Genomic DNA, 16489 nt, shown 5'->3' with positions numbered 1-16489 from the left:
CAGCTTTTTTCTGCTTCACTGCCAGGATTCTGCATGTCTTTTTTTTTTTTGGTATTGGGGATTGAACTCAGGGCACTTGACCACTGAGTCACCTTCCCAGTCCTACTTTTTGTATTTTATTTAGAGACAGGGTCTCACTGGGTTGCTTAATGCCTCGCCATTGCTGAGGCTGGTTTTGAACTCATGATCCTCCTGATTCAGCCTCATGAGCCACTGGGATTACAGGTGTGTGTCACCGTGCCTGGCTCTGCACACTATCTGCTTAACTAGTGAAAAACCAAACCAAACCAATAACTGAAACAACAAAGTTGAACTAACAAAAAAAGGTTAAGAAAATAGAAGAATAGAAAAAACCCTAAAGAAGAAAGTTTACTTCAATAATACAGCTTAGGGGCTGCGCTTGTGGCTCAGTAGTAGAGTGCTGGCCTAGCACATGTGAGGCACTGGGTTCCATCCTCAGCACCACATAAAAATAAAATAAAATAAAGGTATTTCTCCATCTACAACTAAAAAATATATATTTTTACATAATAATAATAATAATACAGCATAGCAGTCAGGCACCATGGAGCACACCTATAATCCAGTGACTTGGGAGGCTGAGGCAGGAGGATTGAAAGTTCAAGACCAGTCTAAGCAACCTGGTGAGGCCCTAAGCAACTTAGTGAGACTCTGCCTTAAAATAAAAAACAAAACGTCAGGCAATGTTGCTCAATGGTTAAGCAACCCTGGGTTCAATTCCCAGTACCAAAAATATAAAAATAAAAAAATAAGTAACATAGCCCAGATCAGGACAACTGTACTAATAGGTTAGAAAGTATGCACAGTGAATCATCCAATGTTTATAAAAGTCAGTTACACAATTCATGTTACACACTAAAACTCACCTGCTAAACATGAATCTTCCGGAGCTATGGAAATGTATCATTTCAATGTGAATGTATCACCTTGTGCTACTGGAAGGTTTTCTTGTGTTGTGCTGGAGGCACTAAACTAAGTAACCACACTTGCTAGACACTGAATAACTTCCTGTGCACTGTGTGGGCTTCCCCAGTGAGAAATGTCTGTATAGAAAGGGCTCTGCGTGGGGCTGGGGTGGCTGCTGAAATGAAAGAGCTTCCTGAGAGCAGCAAATGGAGGTCTGACTCACGTCCCTGGGGCTGTTCTTTGCAAAGTGAGTGGCGTAGGTGCACCTGTGACTGCCCAGTAAGAGTGGCTGTGGACCAGGTTGAGACAGCATGTTCAAAACCTTTAAATCCTGCTTTATTTCTCCTGGAGGTAGAGTTTACATTCTCCTGCACTATTCTCATGGAAGAAATACACAAATTTTGGGTTATTTTCAGCCAAGTTCTCAAATATTAGATTAAACCGTTGTCTCTTTATTATCTATGAACACAAAGCATATGTTACATTCACTTACTATTTTCAAGATTCACCCATGTCAGTTGGATCCATAGTTAATTTTCAAGGTACAGAAAACTGCTTAATTCTTTTTGTAAAGCACCTAATATAGCTACACATAAAAAATGAAAACTAGTTAAATACTTCCTGAGAATGTTATTTAGAGCACTTAGGAAATGCTTAACAAAATATATAAGCAAAATATTTGTTAGAGTTCATACAAATTGTTCATACTTGGTTCTAAGTGTCTTTCCACTTCAGACAACAAAGAAGGTCTTCAAAGTAAACCAGTGTGGGCAGTTACAGACCTCAAAGCACAGACTACCCTAACTTGCCCACTCCCAGCAGCAAGCCTCAGGAGGGAAAACCCAGGCATAGAGCATAAAGAAAGGAATGGGAAATGTGCACAGCTCCCCATGAGGAAGGCAAACAGGCTTGGTCAGAACTTGACTTTTCTACATCCAACAAAGCCACACTAAATACCCTGCAATTCTGAAAATCAGGATGGTGATACCTATTTTAACAGCAATCAAGAGTAAATAAATAGGACTGGGAGATGTGGTTCGGGGGTTAAGCAACCTTGGGTTCAATCCCCGGGACCAAGAAAGAAAAAACAGAGTAAATAAATAAGTCCCCAACAGTCAGGAGTGGTGGCATACACCTATAATCCCAGCAGCTTGGAAGGCTGAGGCAGGAGGATCATGAGTTCAAAGCCAACCTCAGCAATGGCGAGGCACAAAGCAACTCAGTGAAACCCTGTCTCTAAATAAAATACAAAATAGGGCTGGGGATGTGGATCAGTGGTTGAGGGACCCTGAGTTCAATACCTAGTTCCCCCCTCAAAAAAAGTCCCTAAGAAAGGATTACAATTTTTTTAACAGCTTGAGTATATTCTTGGTTATCAAAAATACTCATATAGAGGCTGGGATTGTAGCTCAGTGGTAGAGTGCTTACTTAGCATGGGTGAGGCTCACATGTAAATAAATAAAATAAAGGTCCACTGACAATAAAAAAAATTTTTTTTAAATACTCATATAGCTTTGGGATTTTGAACTGGTGAAGATTCATGATGTGTGGAAAAGCATGATACGCACTATGATCTCAGTCACAAAATGGGTTGTTGTGTACGTATGTATACGCATGACCTAGAGGGACACATCCAACTAAGCTGCTTATGACCAGATGACTTCGTTCTTTGCTTGTGTTTTTATTTTTCCTGTAAAGAACATATTAACTTTTAAAACATAAAAGCTATTTTTTTAAAAAAAGTAACGGAAAAGTTAATGTATGTTTCAGAAAAGTTAGTAATGTGAATTGGTTACTGTGGAAAACAGTAAACATGGCAGGCCTGAGCCACTCTCCCTACACAGGCAGGCTCACAAGGCTGGCCCCCGGCTGGCACCTGGGAACTCAGGTCTATGATGGGTTCCCACCAACCCCTAATAGAGTGGCTCACTGTTTATACCCAACAATGTGATTTATGGGAAGCCCTGCTCTCCTTTTGGGAGCCTGGAATTTTAGTACGTGTCAGACAGTGTGCCTATGTGACCAGGCCCAATAAAAATCCTGGGCACAAGCCTGTAATGACCTTCCCAAGCAGACAGCGCCTCCCATGTGTTGTCGCAGCACGGCCTAGAGAAATCAAGCACGTCCTGGGAGAGGACTCTGGAAGCCTGTGCCGGGCTCCCTGCAGACCTCACCCCATGGGCCTCTTCCATTTGCCTATTCTGTGTCCTTTCACACAACAGATGACAGTCACTACATGCTGAGTCCTGGGAGTCCTCCCTCGGAGTCACTGAACCTGGGGGTGGTCTTGGGAAACCAACCTGCTTAACTAGAAACCAAAGGCAGTGTTAGGCAGTATAACCAGAAGTTTAATGTCCACATCAAATCCCATTTTTCAGTGTATCTGTCAGATTGCACCTGCTATGCCAAACTGAGTGCTCAGTGTCACTTAACTGTGGCTGAAGGAGCCAAAGACGTTTTGCCTAAATAAGAGAAACTTCGGGATTTAGGTGAGAGTTTTCTTCAAAAAGTTGAATAAAAATTAACTATCCACCTCAGAAAGCAGAAACTGGGTGGTAATCCAAAAATACCAGTGGGGAGCAGAGGGAACATGACCTCTCTTAAGGCCACTTCCACCTTTGAGATTTGTGATTCTAAACAAACACATCTGACAAGTCAGTGAAGTCACTGAGATTCAAGTTGCAATCTAACCCTCTAGTCTCAACTCTTCCTTAAAAAGTTACTGATAACTTAAATCCAGAAAAACTGTGTGGAGGTACCTCCACTAGGATAAAAACTCCATGAGAACAGGATCTCTCAATTTTTTCAATCTTCTAGGCTTTTATGTTTTTTATAGCCTCAGTGCCTAGGACAGTGTTTACATAAGACATCGCTCTGTAAGCAACTCTTTTAATAACTTATTTACACTTTGGGAGATATTTCTGTCACCTTCAAACCTCTGTCAACTTTGAATGGGTCCTAGTGTGGGAAATAATTCCTAAATAAAAAACATGCTAACAACATTAATAGGATATCTATAATTCCACAGAAGTAAAAGTCAAGAAATGTGGTAAACATTGGGTGGATCTGTGTACTGAGAAAAGGCACTGTAAAGGACAGCATGTCTGCCTCAAACAGGCATCAGAGGATTTGCCTGGTCCAGAACAAATATCAAGAACTGGGATACATACTCCCTGACTTCAATGCACAAACAGCGGGCTGGGGAGATAGCTCAGTTGGTAGAGTGCTTGCCTTGCATGCACAGGACCTGGGTTCAATCCCTAGCACAATTTAAAAAAAAAAAAATTCAAGATACAAACACATCAAAGAATTGGGAAGTGCTTAAAACACTAAACTATGTAATAGTGTGCAAGATTTCAGAGAAGGGAAAAGTGAAGAGCTGAGAGAAAAAGTGGCATTTGATTGAAAAACAAATGGCATTTTTATCTTGCTAAGAGAAAGGCAAAATCTAAATAGGTGGAAAAAGGTGAAAGAGGTTATAAAAGATACTGAGCAAAAATCTCAAAGGTAGAAACACACACAGTACTTGTGAAACTCAATGAAAAAACCAGCCTTGCCAGAACTGTGTGATACGGGTTGGCTTGGTAACACAGACTGAGTCAGAGCAAGCTTTGAACAGCAGAACAGTTTGGATTTGACCCCTGGGACAGGGTAAGCATTTCAGGTAAACCACGCAAAAAGGAACTTAAGGAGACTTTAGAAGTGGGCAGTCCCTTCCTTAAGTCCCTCCCAGCACTTGCTCCACTTACCTCTACTGGCAGTTCAACTGTTGCGTTGAAAGCATTTGGGGTCCACTGCTTGGAGATACTGACTTTGACATTACTAAAAGTTTTTCTTGAAGCATGGAGCAACGAATAACTACAAAACAGAGAAAGCAAAGAAAACAAGTCAATAAAATCAATTTAAGAACTCCTCTTAAAAGAAAAAAAAGTACTATTTTGTAGGAACTATGAATTAAGACAGTCCCTACAAATAAAAGATAAAAATAACTAGTCACAGGGCTGGGGATATAGCTCAGTTGGTAGGGTGCTTACCTGGCATGCATAAGGCCCTGGGTTCAATCCTCAGTAACCAGTAATACACACACACAAAAAAAAACTAGTCAACTTCATTAGAGTCCCTGTTCACTCATAATAAACACTGCAAACTACGGATATGTGGCTGATCCCACCCACTTTAAGTCACGGGTGGAATTCTGTAAAGAATTTTATATCTTCTGGGGCAGGGACGTGGCTCAGTGGTACAGTACTTGCCTAGCAGCATGCTTGAAATCCTGGGCTTGATCCCTAGCATTGCCAAAAACATTTTTTTTTTAAAATCTTTGGCACACAAAGGCCACTCACTGCATTAGCAATTCAGTTTTCTTCCTTGAATCCACGTCTTTTCCTCAGATTGATGCCTCATATCCCTCACAAATAGCCCCCAATCCAAGCATCCAAAATAAACTATTTACTTTCACAAAACTGGAAAACCATTTCCATTAGATTCTACCTTTAAAAAAAGGGCTGGAGATGTAGTTCAGTGATAGAGTGCTTGTCTAGCATATGTGAGGACATGGATTTAAGCCCCAGTACAGAAAAAAGAACAACAGGCAGGAAGAAAGAAAACAAATGATCATTTGTGGTACCTTCAATAAAGATTAACAACAAATCCATGCAGAAGAAATAGCATGACAGTTCAGTAAGAGAGTTATATAACATGCCCCTAACACCAAATTTCCTTATATATGTTTTTGTGGGTTTTTAAATATTTTTATAGGTGCGTGGTTTACATTATGTTATAGAGAGAACCACTCAGAGAATCGCCACCACGGATTTGGTTGTGCTGACTTCCTGGGGGCAGCTAACGTGAGTCTCGCAGGGGTACCAGAGTGCCTGCAATGTCTCACGCCGTCTTTGCTTCTCAAGGAGGCACAGCACAACCCATGAATATGCATATACTTTGTTCTCAGCCCCAATTTCAACAAATAGAGCACTTCGTGTTAGATCAGGTTTCTCAACTTCCACACTACTAACATTTTGTGGCAAAAAATTCTTGGCTGGGAGGTGGGCACCTCCAGCCAGGTCCTGGCGGCACCGCTTCTGTGCGTTCCCTAGCAGGAAGCACCTTGGCCGCAGACTGCAAGTGCTGTGAGGTCCGGGATGTTACACCTGACGTGTAGCAGAAATTCAGACATCAAGAAAAACCTGAAGAAAAAGCAGTTTCTTCCTCCTAAGCCATGGCATATTAGTTATACAGAAATACCACCTTGGGAAACAGTCTTTAGGAGAGCCCAGATGAGCTCAGACAGTCTCAACAGATCACCCCCCAACTTGCCCTTCAAGTTCTACTTCAGTTTGATAAGCCTATAAATTCAGCATTGGCTCACAGGGTCAGGAATAGAGTAAATTTCAGGGGCTCTCTAAATACATACAGATTCTGCAATAATGTGTGGACTTTTGTATTGAATGATGTTGAATTCAGAGAGGTGACAGAACTTATAAAGTGGATAAAGTGAAAATTGTAGCCTGTGATGGTAAAAATACTGGCTCCAATACTATAGAATGAATAGAAAAAGAAATGACTTTTCAGGCCATCTTCTGTTGTTATTCATCACTTTTTAAAGAGAAGCAAAAAAGAGACTTTTTAAATTTATTCTAGCACTGCGTAAATGACTACACTGTATTGTAGTATCAGAGAATTCCACCAAAGAGAAGCTTATCACTATTTCTCTTACATTACCTTTATTATACAACATGAAGAAACATTATTTTAATGACAAATCACAAGTTGTTGCCTTCTTAAGAACATTCTTTAATGAACTCATTTTAAAACTCAAAAAAAAAATACAATTCTTGGCTGTGGGGCGCTATCCTGTGCACAGTGGGTGTTTTGGCAGCACTCCTAGCCTCCACCAATAAATGCAAACACCACCCCTTGCTCCATGGAGACAACTGAAAGTGTTTCCCAACAGTGTCAAATGTCTCCTGGAGGGCAACATGGTTCCCAAGACCACCGTACTAAGCTATCCAAAAGTGTAGCAGGACTAGAGATGTGGTTCAGTAGCAGAGTACAGGCTCAGCATGCACAAGGCCCTGGATTCAGTCCTCAGCACTGTCAAAAATTAATTAATTAAAATTTTCAAGTTGAATTATGAAGGTTATATTACACATTTTTTAAGAACAAAAATAAAAATAGTCTATTTCATTAGAGGTCTATCTATACAATCAGTGAATTAGACGTTTGCCATGTGATAGCTCCTCAAAAGACAGACCAAATGAAGCAAAGAAGAGCTCTGGCAAGTCTCTACCTGAAGAAGGTGAGCAGGAATACAACCACATGGTGATGGCTGAACCGGGAGAGCACAGTTCCTCTCTGGAAAACACTTGGCCAGGCCATGGTGTTCCCGACGACTTCTGGCCTCTGACCTTGAAGTTTGGATAGTGAATGATTTACATCCTTTCTTCTCTCTAGAGAAAGATAAAACACATTATTAACCTTATCCCAAAGAGAAGGAAAAATGTAATCCAAATCATCTAAAAGATTATACAAAACCTGAACTAATTAGACTATGACTAACAAACATATAATTAAGCCTTAGGGGGAAAACACTCCTGGGCTAGCTGATACCAGAGAATCTGATTCACAAATGTTTTATAGTTATTAGTTAGTCCTAAAAAAAACCCCTGACCAAAGATTACATCCTAACAGAAAGAATTCTCATACACACTGAGAAGCAAATCCCTTTTTAGTAGGGGTGGGATCCTGGGAGTTGAACCTAGAGTTGCTCTACCACTGAGTTACATTCCCAGCCCTTTTCATTTATATTGAGACAGGGTTTTGCTAAATTGCTGAGGGTCTCACTATGTTGCTGAGGACAGCCTTGAACTTGTGATCCTCCTGCTTCAGTGTCCCAAACTGCTGGAATTACAAGCATGTGCCACCAAACCCATCTGAAAATCACTATCTTATAGAAAAATGAACAAAAGAAATGAATAAACTGCTTATAAGAAATGAACTATGAAACTTTTTTTAAATTTTATTAGTTGTTGATGAACTTTTATTTATTTATTTGTACGTGGTGCTGAGAACTGAACCCAGTGCCTCACACAGGCTAGTCAAGCACTCTACCACTGAGACACAATCCCAGCCCCAAACTATGAAACTTAAGAAACACAAGTTCCAATTTCACTAGTAATCTTAGATATGAAAATGTTGCATATTAAAAGATTGTGCTCAAGATAGGGGTGTGGCTCAGTGGCAGAGGATGTTCATAGTATAAAGAGACCCTGGGTTTAATCCCCATCACTGCAAAACAAAAGTATTCAGTGTAGCTTAGGGTATGCTGCCTCCTGAACTCTCACATGCACAAAATTCCAATGTCTAGGAACTGATCCCTAAAGAAATATGAAATGCCTTTAGATCTATAAACAAAGGCAGTTTTCATTAAACATTATAGGAGCTTCTTTATATTTAAAAAATGAACTTTGTGTCATCCATTAAGGAACAGGGAAAGAGGAAAGGCATCTCTTTCCATTTTCCACTAGGTTTTATTTAACTGTACTCTTCATTTCACTGCCCTAAGAGTTGCCTCCACCTCTGATATACAAGAATTATGCACAAAATAAGCAATAAACAATATCTCCAGTGATCAGTCTGCAGAAACAACCTAAATATGCAAAAACAGGGAATGATAATCAACCCAAATCCATGTTCACATAACACAACTAACGGAATACGTCAGCTCTGTCCAGGTAATCAAATTAAGAGTAATTTTAATTTTCTTCAATATACTTTCCTAAAAATTCTATAATAAACGCATATTATCTTTATAATGGGGGGCATGCCCACGGCTTTAGGAAAGTTCTATAATTTGTCTGCATATTAGGGAACACATAAACAAATGAAGTGTATGATACACTACCTTACTCAAGCTTGGAGACAAGACCAAGAGCTCCCACAGGGACTCACAGGGCTTTGCTTTCAGGTGTAGGTTCACTGTACCTGTCAGACGACTTATTTTCACCAGCCACAGTAAACAGATGTACTCAAGTCTTACAGACTGAGACTCAGCAGAAAGGCCATTCTTGCAACTTTTAGATTAAAAAAGGGGGACAATCTCTTTCCAACTTATAAAGGGTCATGGCCAATACTGGTATAACAAAAGATAGGTTAACAAGAGAAAAAGTGTAACAAATTTATTTGATCATAGTCTTATGTGACATGGAAGCCTCAGACAAAAGACCCAATATTTTTATGCTTATGTTCCACTATGCAGAAATATGATTGGACCAAAAGGGTATGATCTAAAAGTAACAGATACAGGGGGACACCCAGACAGGTCTGCATGTTCAGACTTCTCTTGGTCCTTCAGTTGTAGCATTCCTGCCAGGTATGGGGCAGGACCCTTTTTGGAATGAGGGGCTTATGACCTACACTCAGTGCAGGTCAGAGAATTTCTTTAGCTTCAATTCTTAAACAGAAAGGCAAAGGGAAGTTAAAGCAACATATTTAGATTTTGTAACTTGCTTAAGGGAAAGGGGTTCTAGTCTCTGTGACTTGCCCTGAGGAAGAAAAACTAGTTTCTATGGCTTGCCTTGGGGAGCAGGAGACAAAAAGACAAGAGAAAGTCACAGAAAGACTGCTTTCCTTAGGCTTGTTTCTGAGGCCTTCACTTCGCTTTCATTTTGTTTGTTTGTTTGTTTTGTGGTGCTGAGGATCAAACACAGGGCCTTGTCCTTGCAAGGCAAGCAGTCTACCAACTGAGCTATCTCCCCAGCCCCTGCTTTTGTTTTTTAAATATATCTATTTTTAGTTGTAGGTGGACACAATACCTTTATTTTATTTTCATGTAGTGTTGAGGATCGAACCCTCCTGCGTGCTAGGTGAGCGCTATACCACTGAGCCACAGCTCCAGCCCGAGGCCTTCACTTTGGGGCATCACTTTCTGAGACCCAACAAGAACAAAACCAAGGTGGTTAAATTATATACACATAGGAGCTATTTCACCTACTCTGTGAACCACCGGAGAGGTCACCTCTGTGAGTCACAAGACTGTCATCTGTAAAATGGCCCATCTCCTTTGGGGGGTTAAGCTAAAACAGACAATGCATGAGGAGTAGTAGGATAATTGTTTTATGGGCTGGGAATAGAGCTCTGGGGAGGGTTTTCCTAGCACACGGGAGGCTCCAAGTTCAACCCCCAGAGGCACAGAAGGAGAAAATGATAATTATTTTAGCCACTGATCTATACAGGATTAATCCCAAATCAGTAGAATTTCATTTTTAAATGACTCCTGAAAAATGTTAACATATTTATGAATAAGACTATAAAATTCTACTTACAAAATAAAAATAAACTCTGTAATTCTAGAAAGCTATGAAAACAAGAGTTGTTAGCATTGCTACTAAACTTACCTCCATCCCAAAAATAAATATGAAATTCAAGTGGAACAACCCAAAATTTTAACCATTCTCTAGGAATTATAGCTCTCTGGACTGAATACATTTCACTTCAAAACACTGCACTGAATACTTCAGAAAAAAGTGCAGGATACACAATACCAGTCCATTATTTATGAAGTAAAATAGTAATTCCAAAAAGGTGTGCTCCAATAATGCACTAAGATTACACAGCTCTGGCAACAGCTGCATAATTCGGGGAGGGGGGGTGTACAGTTACATTAATAGCTTTAAATAACTAATGAGATATGAGACCAATTGGATTTTTTTTGGGGGGGGGCCACTGGGGATTGACCCCAGAGACACCTGACTACTGAGTTACATCCCCAAACCTTTTGATTTTTTATATCGAGACAAAGTCTCACTAAATTGCCTACGCTGGTCTCAAACTTTCGATCCTCCTGCCTTAGCCTCCTCAATCACTGGGATTACAGGTATGTACCACCACATCCAGCTTGTGAATTTAGTTTCTAAATAAACTATCTTTTCCTAGACCATACACGCAAAAGAGAAAAGGCCTAATAAATATACTGGGAAAATAGTTTTAAACAATCACTTGCTGTTGACAGATGCCATTTAAAATAAATGCTATTATAACATATGGGCCCATGTAATTATAATTAAAAATAACAACTTGCACATATATCCCACATATCAGAAATGACTTCCAACTGGTTGTGAGGAGCACAGGAGTTTTGGCCAAGCCTGAATCCATCAGCACATCCTGCTTTCTGAAGACCACGTTCTCTCATGTTCTAAACAGACCGAAGAAATGTCAAACATTTTGGAAGTATAGTAAATGCTATTATAATTAAGAAAACCAAATTTCAGTGTTTATGAAATCATAGTAGTTTATCATTGAGTAGTTTCTCAATGAACACTGAATGCATAACTATCATATAATAGTTGATAGTAATTATTATTTTCACAAAATTTTTACATTATAGTATTTTTAATTCCTAAGAATCTACTTATCATATATACCATGCTTCGAAATATCTGTACATTGTAGAATGGCTCAGTCAACCTGATAAACATGAGGTTCTCCTCACATATTTTTTGTGTGTGTGATGAGAAACTTATATCTACTCAGCAATTTTCAAAATACAGTACAGGGCTAGAGGCATAGTTCAGTCACACAGTACTTTCAAGCCAAGCCGGGGTGGAGGCGGGGTGCAAAAAATACATTGATATTAACTACAGTTACCCTGTTGGACAATAAATCTCTTGAATTTATTCCTTACATCTAAATGAAATTTTATATCATATTTGACGGTTCCTCCCCATTTCCCCATTCAAATTAATTAAGAATTAATTTAAAAGAAAAAAAATTCTTGTTAAAAATAAGGTCCTTGCCCATCACAGTGGCACATGCCTATAATCCCAGTACTCAAGAGGTTGAAGCAGAGACATAAAAAAGGTCAGGACCAGAGGTCAGGACCTCAGGACCCCAGCTGAGGTCATTCTGTCCTTAAAAACCAAAAAGGGCCAGGGATATAGCCCAGTGGCAGAACACTTGCCTGCCATGTGAGAAGCTCTGGGTTCGATACCTCCATACCACAAACATAAATAAATAAATAAATAAGATCCTTGCTGGGTACAATGGCACACACCTGTAATCCCAGCGACTCAGGGAGGCTAAGGCAAGAGAATTGCAAGTTCAAGGTCAGGCTCAGCAACTTAGCAAGGTCTAAGAAACTCAGCAAGACCCTATCTCAAAATTTAAAAATTTTAAAAAGGCTGGGGATATTGCTCAGTGGTAAACAGCCCCTGGATTCAAAAGATCCTTGCCATTGGTAAGATCCAGAACCACTGAGCCATGTTCTACATTTTAAAGCGATTTCACAATCACTAACTTGCTATTTTGTAATAAAGTGTTTTTTTTTTTTTTCTTTGTTTGGTTTGTTTGTTTGTGGGTGAGGTTGTTTTGTTTTGTTTTTTGTCCTAGAAGACCAATCATTTAAAATGGCACTTTTCTCGGGCTGGAGTTGTATTTATAGCTCAGTGGTAGAGCACTTACCTAGCATGTGTGAGGCAATGGATTCAATCCTCAGCACCACATAAAAATAAATAAATAAAAGAAAGGTATTGTGTTCTACCCACAACTAAAAAACATATTTCTAAGAAAATGGTACTTTCCAGAATGGAACACAATATTAATATTGTGCAATCAATGCCAGATAAAAGATGACTTCAGGTTTAGAAGTTATCTCAGTGGTAGAACATCTGCCAAGCATGTGTGAAGTCTTGGATTCAATTCTCAGCAACATACACACACTCTCTCTCACACACACATACATACATACAAAAGAATGACTTCACACTAAAACACATCCAGGTAAAGGGCAATATCCCCCTATACGATACTACTTTGGGGTACAAGTCCATAAATTATTATTCCTAAAACTCTACTTTCTAAGCCTGGTGTGGTGGCACACACCTATAATCCCAGCTACCCAGGAGGCTGAAGCAGGAGGATGGCAAGTAAGTGCCCAGCCTGGGCAATTTAGTAACACTCTGTTTCAAAATACAAAGTAAAAAAAGGGGTGGGGATGTAAAGGGCTCAGTTGTGAAGCCCCCTGGGTTCAATGCTCAGTACCCAGAAGAAAAGAAAAAAAAAACTCTACTTTCTATTGATATATTGAGAGCTCATTCCAACCCAAATACAGTAAAATTTTAGAGGTGTCTTATATTAAGAACACTCTGAACGAAGTCAACAGCAAAGTGGAAGGAGAGGGACTGGTAGAAGACAGGACATACACATACAGCATCTAGCACCTTCTGCCTGTCCCACCTGTCTTCCCACCTGTTCCACCTCACCCTCTTTTTACCATGCTCTCTAAAACTTCAACAGATGGTTAATAAACTCTACATTCTTACAGACCTGAGGAGAAGCATGCCTTCTTTCCTCAGCCTACCTGCCTCAAGGTCACAAGGGGTCCATGCCTTCCTTGTCCCCACAATGATTTCCAAACCATTTTCCTCCTTGAAAGACCCCAGTTCCAAGTGGTGGTGCACACCTATAATCCCAGCCACTCAGGAGACTGAGGCAAAAAGGACCATAAGTTCATGGCCAGCCTGGGCAACTTAGTGAGATCCTATCTCAAAATAAAATAAAAAGGGCTGGGAGTGTAGCTGAGTGATAAGAGCGCTGTGTATCATGTGAAGCCCTGGGTTCCAACCCCAATACAGAAAACAAAAAGACCCTAGCTCCGTGGAAACTCATGTCCCAGTCTTTACTAGGCAGTAAAGACACTCACAAGTTTTCCTGAGGAGAGATCTCACAGGGCATCCTGTGAGATGCCCTCACAGCACCATCCACTGATCACCGAGCACTGCCTTTCCCATGTGGACCGCTCAGGTTCCTCTGCTTCCAGAGCGTTCATTCCAGCAGGCAGTGGATCCCTCCCAATTAAACCCACTCTGTGGGCAAAGCCCAGTCCTGTCATCAGCTCCCCAACTGCATTTCAAACGTCATGGCTTCCAGATTGCTTGCCCAATACCCCACGCTTCAACAGTTACTTTACTCCAACCAGGCTCCCGATTCGTGGCCTCAGCATTCTTTCCACGTCTCCCACACCCGCCTTGGCCTCATCTCAGCAACTCAGAAGGTTGCCATCTCCTGATGGCCTCGGCTTCTCCTAGCCTGGTCTGCCTCCTTCTTTGCACCCATGCAATTGAGTTTGTCAGAGAAAAATCACAAGCACATTTCCTTCTCAGATTCAAACCCACAAACCTCAATTGGCTGCAACACTGGCCGGCAAGCCCACTACATTTCCCCAGCATTTCCTCAACTCCGAGACCCAATTTCACACTTCTCTTTTGAAACTTCCAACATCTTTCTCTCCTCCTTCATCCAGTACCAATGATCCCCAGGCTATGGTGCCACCGCAGACCCTTGAGGATTCCAACTGACCACCTTATGTCCCTCCAAAGAGCTAAAACAGGATTCTTCATTTCTCCCTCCAAATCCATCCCTCCCCAGGTGCCTCCACCTCAGTAAATGGTCCCACCACCCCTCCTCCTAGTCAAAACAAGGGAATTAGAACTTACCCTTTATTTCTCCTTTTGTCACAGCTTCCATATCCAGTCCATTAATAAACCAACTCCTTTTCACCTCCAAAATATATCCCAAACAATTCTGCCCCGTCACTGCCACTACCCTACAATAAACTGCCACTACCCTACGATAAACTGCCAGCATCACCCACCTGCCGACCAACCACAACAGCCTCCAATAAGGTTTCACCAGTTTTCCATCTACCCCACCCACAACTCACTTTTCACAAGAGCCTCAAGAACATGTTAAAACATAAAGTACATTCTGCTTACAACCCTTTGATGTCTTCCCAAGACACAGATCAAAACAGACTCTGTGTGGTTCTCAAGGCCTAACAGTCCTCAGCAGAAAAGTAGGATGGCTAAGGAGTAGGGAGCAGAGAGCTGAGGATGGGCTGGTGGGAGAAGGCTCCAAATGACAGAGGGGACTGGCTGAGCAGATGGCTGAACTGGAGAGGTTGCAGTTTGTTTTAATTATGTTACTAATTTGCAATTTGGAATAAATGAATAAAGTAGAAAATTCAAAAGGCACAAAACAGTAGGGTGAAATCTCCCTCCTGTTTCCGTCCGCCCTGCCAGACCTATTCCTTTTGTACCTGTGCAGAGTCCATACCCTGCCCACAGCCCAGCAGAGTCCCTCCTCCTCACACACACACACCCCTGAAAGCACACAGCACACACGATTCTACATCTTTTTTCCTTTACATATCAGAAGTTGGAGTTCTGTCCCTATTGGCACCTACAGAGATGCCACCTTCCTCTGCACACATGTAGCCTCCCACGACATGAATAAATCTTTATATATTCCACCAGACCCCCACTGGGCAGCTGGGTGTTTCCCAGTCCTTGGCCAGGCCACATTCCTTGCCCACCTGCCTTCCCGACCTAACCACCCACCCCACAGTATCCCCACACCAAAGCCCTGAACCTGCCAAGCCCTCTCATGCTCTGAGCCTATGTTTGCTGTTCCGCTGCCAAAAATGCTTTTCTTTATGATGGCTGGCTCTTTCCTTTCCTTGGTTTATTCTCAAATGTCACCTCAAGTGGCATGCCCTGACCACCCTATCAAAAAATCGTCCTTCTCAGCTTTTACTTCAGCCATCTGTTTCTTTCCTCTACAACATTTCTACCAATATAATCATCTGGTTTGATTGCTTACATGTTTATTTTTTATCAATAAGCTCCAGTGGCTTTTTCTGTCATAAATCCACAGCTCTAACCCAGAACCATGCAGAATACTCAGAAAGAGCAGTAAAGGTTTTCTGTTGTTTCTGCAGTCCTGGGGAGTGAACCAGGCTTTTGTGCATGCTAGGTAAGTGCTCCACCACTTATTTACACCCCCAGCCCAATAAAAATGTTCTGAATGAATGATTGTGCACAGATCTAAATTTTGTATAACATATCAAGCACCATGGTAGGTACTTTGCACAGATTATCACTCAGTTCTCCCAACATTTTATAGGTAAGGAAGATACTAGAAAGTGATGATGATTATTTCTTCTTCTTCTTTTTCTTCTTCTTCTTCTTTTCTTCTTCTTCTTCACTGTACTGGGGATTGAACCCAGGGACACCCTATACTGAGCTACATCACCAGTCCTTTTATTTTTATTTTGACACAAAGTCTCAATAAGTTGCCAAAGTTGGCCTTGAACTTGTGATCCTCTTGCCTCAGCCTCCCAAGTAGCTAGAATTACAGGCATATCCCACCATGCACAATCTAGATAATAATCTCTCAAGAAAAGTAGTGCATATTCAAACCAGATCTGACTCTAGATTCTATGTGATATTTGGTATGTGCAAAAGCTTAGAAACTATGCCAAGCTGAGTAAAACATAGTTATTACAATTATCACACCACAGATGCACAGGTACACATGCAGAACAGGGAAAAAAACCCACCTTGTTGGTAAGAGTGATTCTTTCACACAAAAAAGGAGAAGGCCATTGGAGAGGCAATTTCCTCACTTCCTAGACTTTGGTTTTTATATCTGCAAAGGAAAAAGATTATGCATACTCAAAGTTTAAGAGGTAGATATGAAAGTGTTAAGTGGATAGTTGAGTTGA

At 40.9% G+C, this 16489-nt stretch overlaps 1 protein-coding gene and 1 pseudogene across 4 annotated transcripts in view; one reads left to right on the top strand and one right to left on the bottom strand.

Moving 5' to 3' along the window:
• Nucleotides 1–16489, bottom strand: part of SLC37A3 (solute carrier family 37 member 3) — a 72205-nt gene that overhangs the window by 54512 nt on the left and 1204 nt on the right. For all 3 annotated transcript variants that reach the window (XM_079150125.1, XM_079150123.1, XM_079150124.1), the window contains exons 2-4: nucleotides 16325–16413; nucleotides 7217–7376; nucleotides 4677–4785 (exon numbers count right to left, since the gene is read on the bottom strand). In XM_079150125.1, the coding sequence (XP_079006251.1) occupies nucleotides 4677–4785; nucleotides 7217–7305 (198 nt within the window). In that variant the 5' untranslated portion in view covers nucleotides 7306–7376; nucleotides 16325–16413. The remainder of the gene's footprint in view (nucleotides 1–4676; nucleotides 4786–7216; nucleotides 7377–16324; nucleotides 16414–16489) is intronic.
• On the top strand, nucleotides 5083–6574 carry LOC306668844 (transcription initiation factor IIA subunit 2-like; annotated as a pseudogene). Its single transcript has 2 exons — nucleotides 5083–5124; nucleotides 6158–6574. The product of its transcript is annotated as a transcription initiation factor IIA subunit 2-like (transcript).

The sequence above is a fragment of the Sciurus vulgaris genome, assembly GCF_902686455.1.
Source record: "Sciurus vulgaris genome assembly, chromosome: 8".
In the NCBI taxonomy this organism is placed as follows: Eukaryota; Metazoa; Chordata; class Mammalia; order Rodentia; family Sciuridae; genus Sciurus; species Sciurus vulgaris.
The sequence above is the reverse complement of the archived record's forward strand: the minus strand, read 5'-3'. Positions and strand labels throughout refer to the sequence as shown.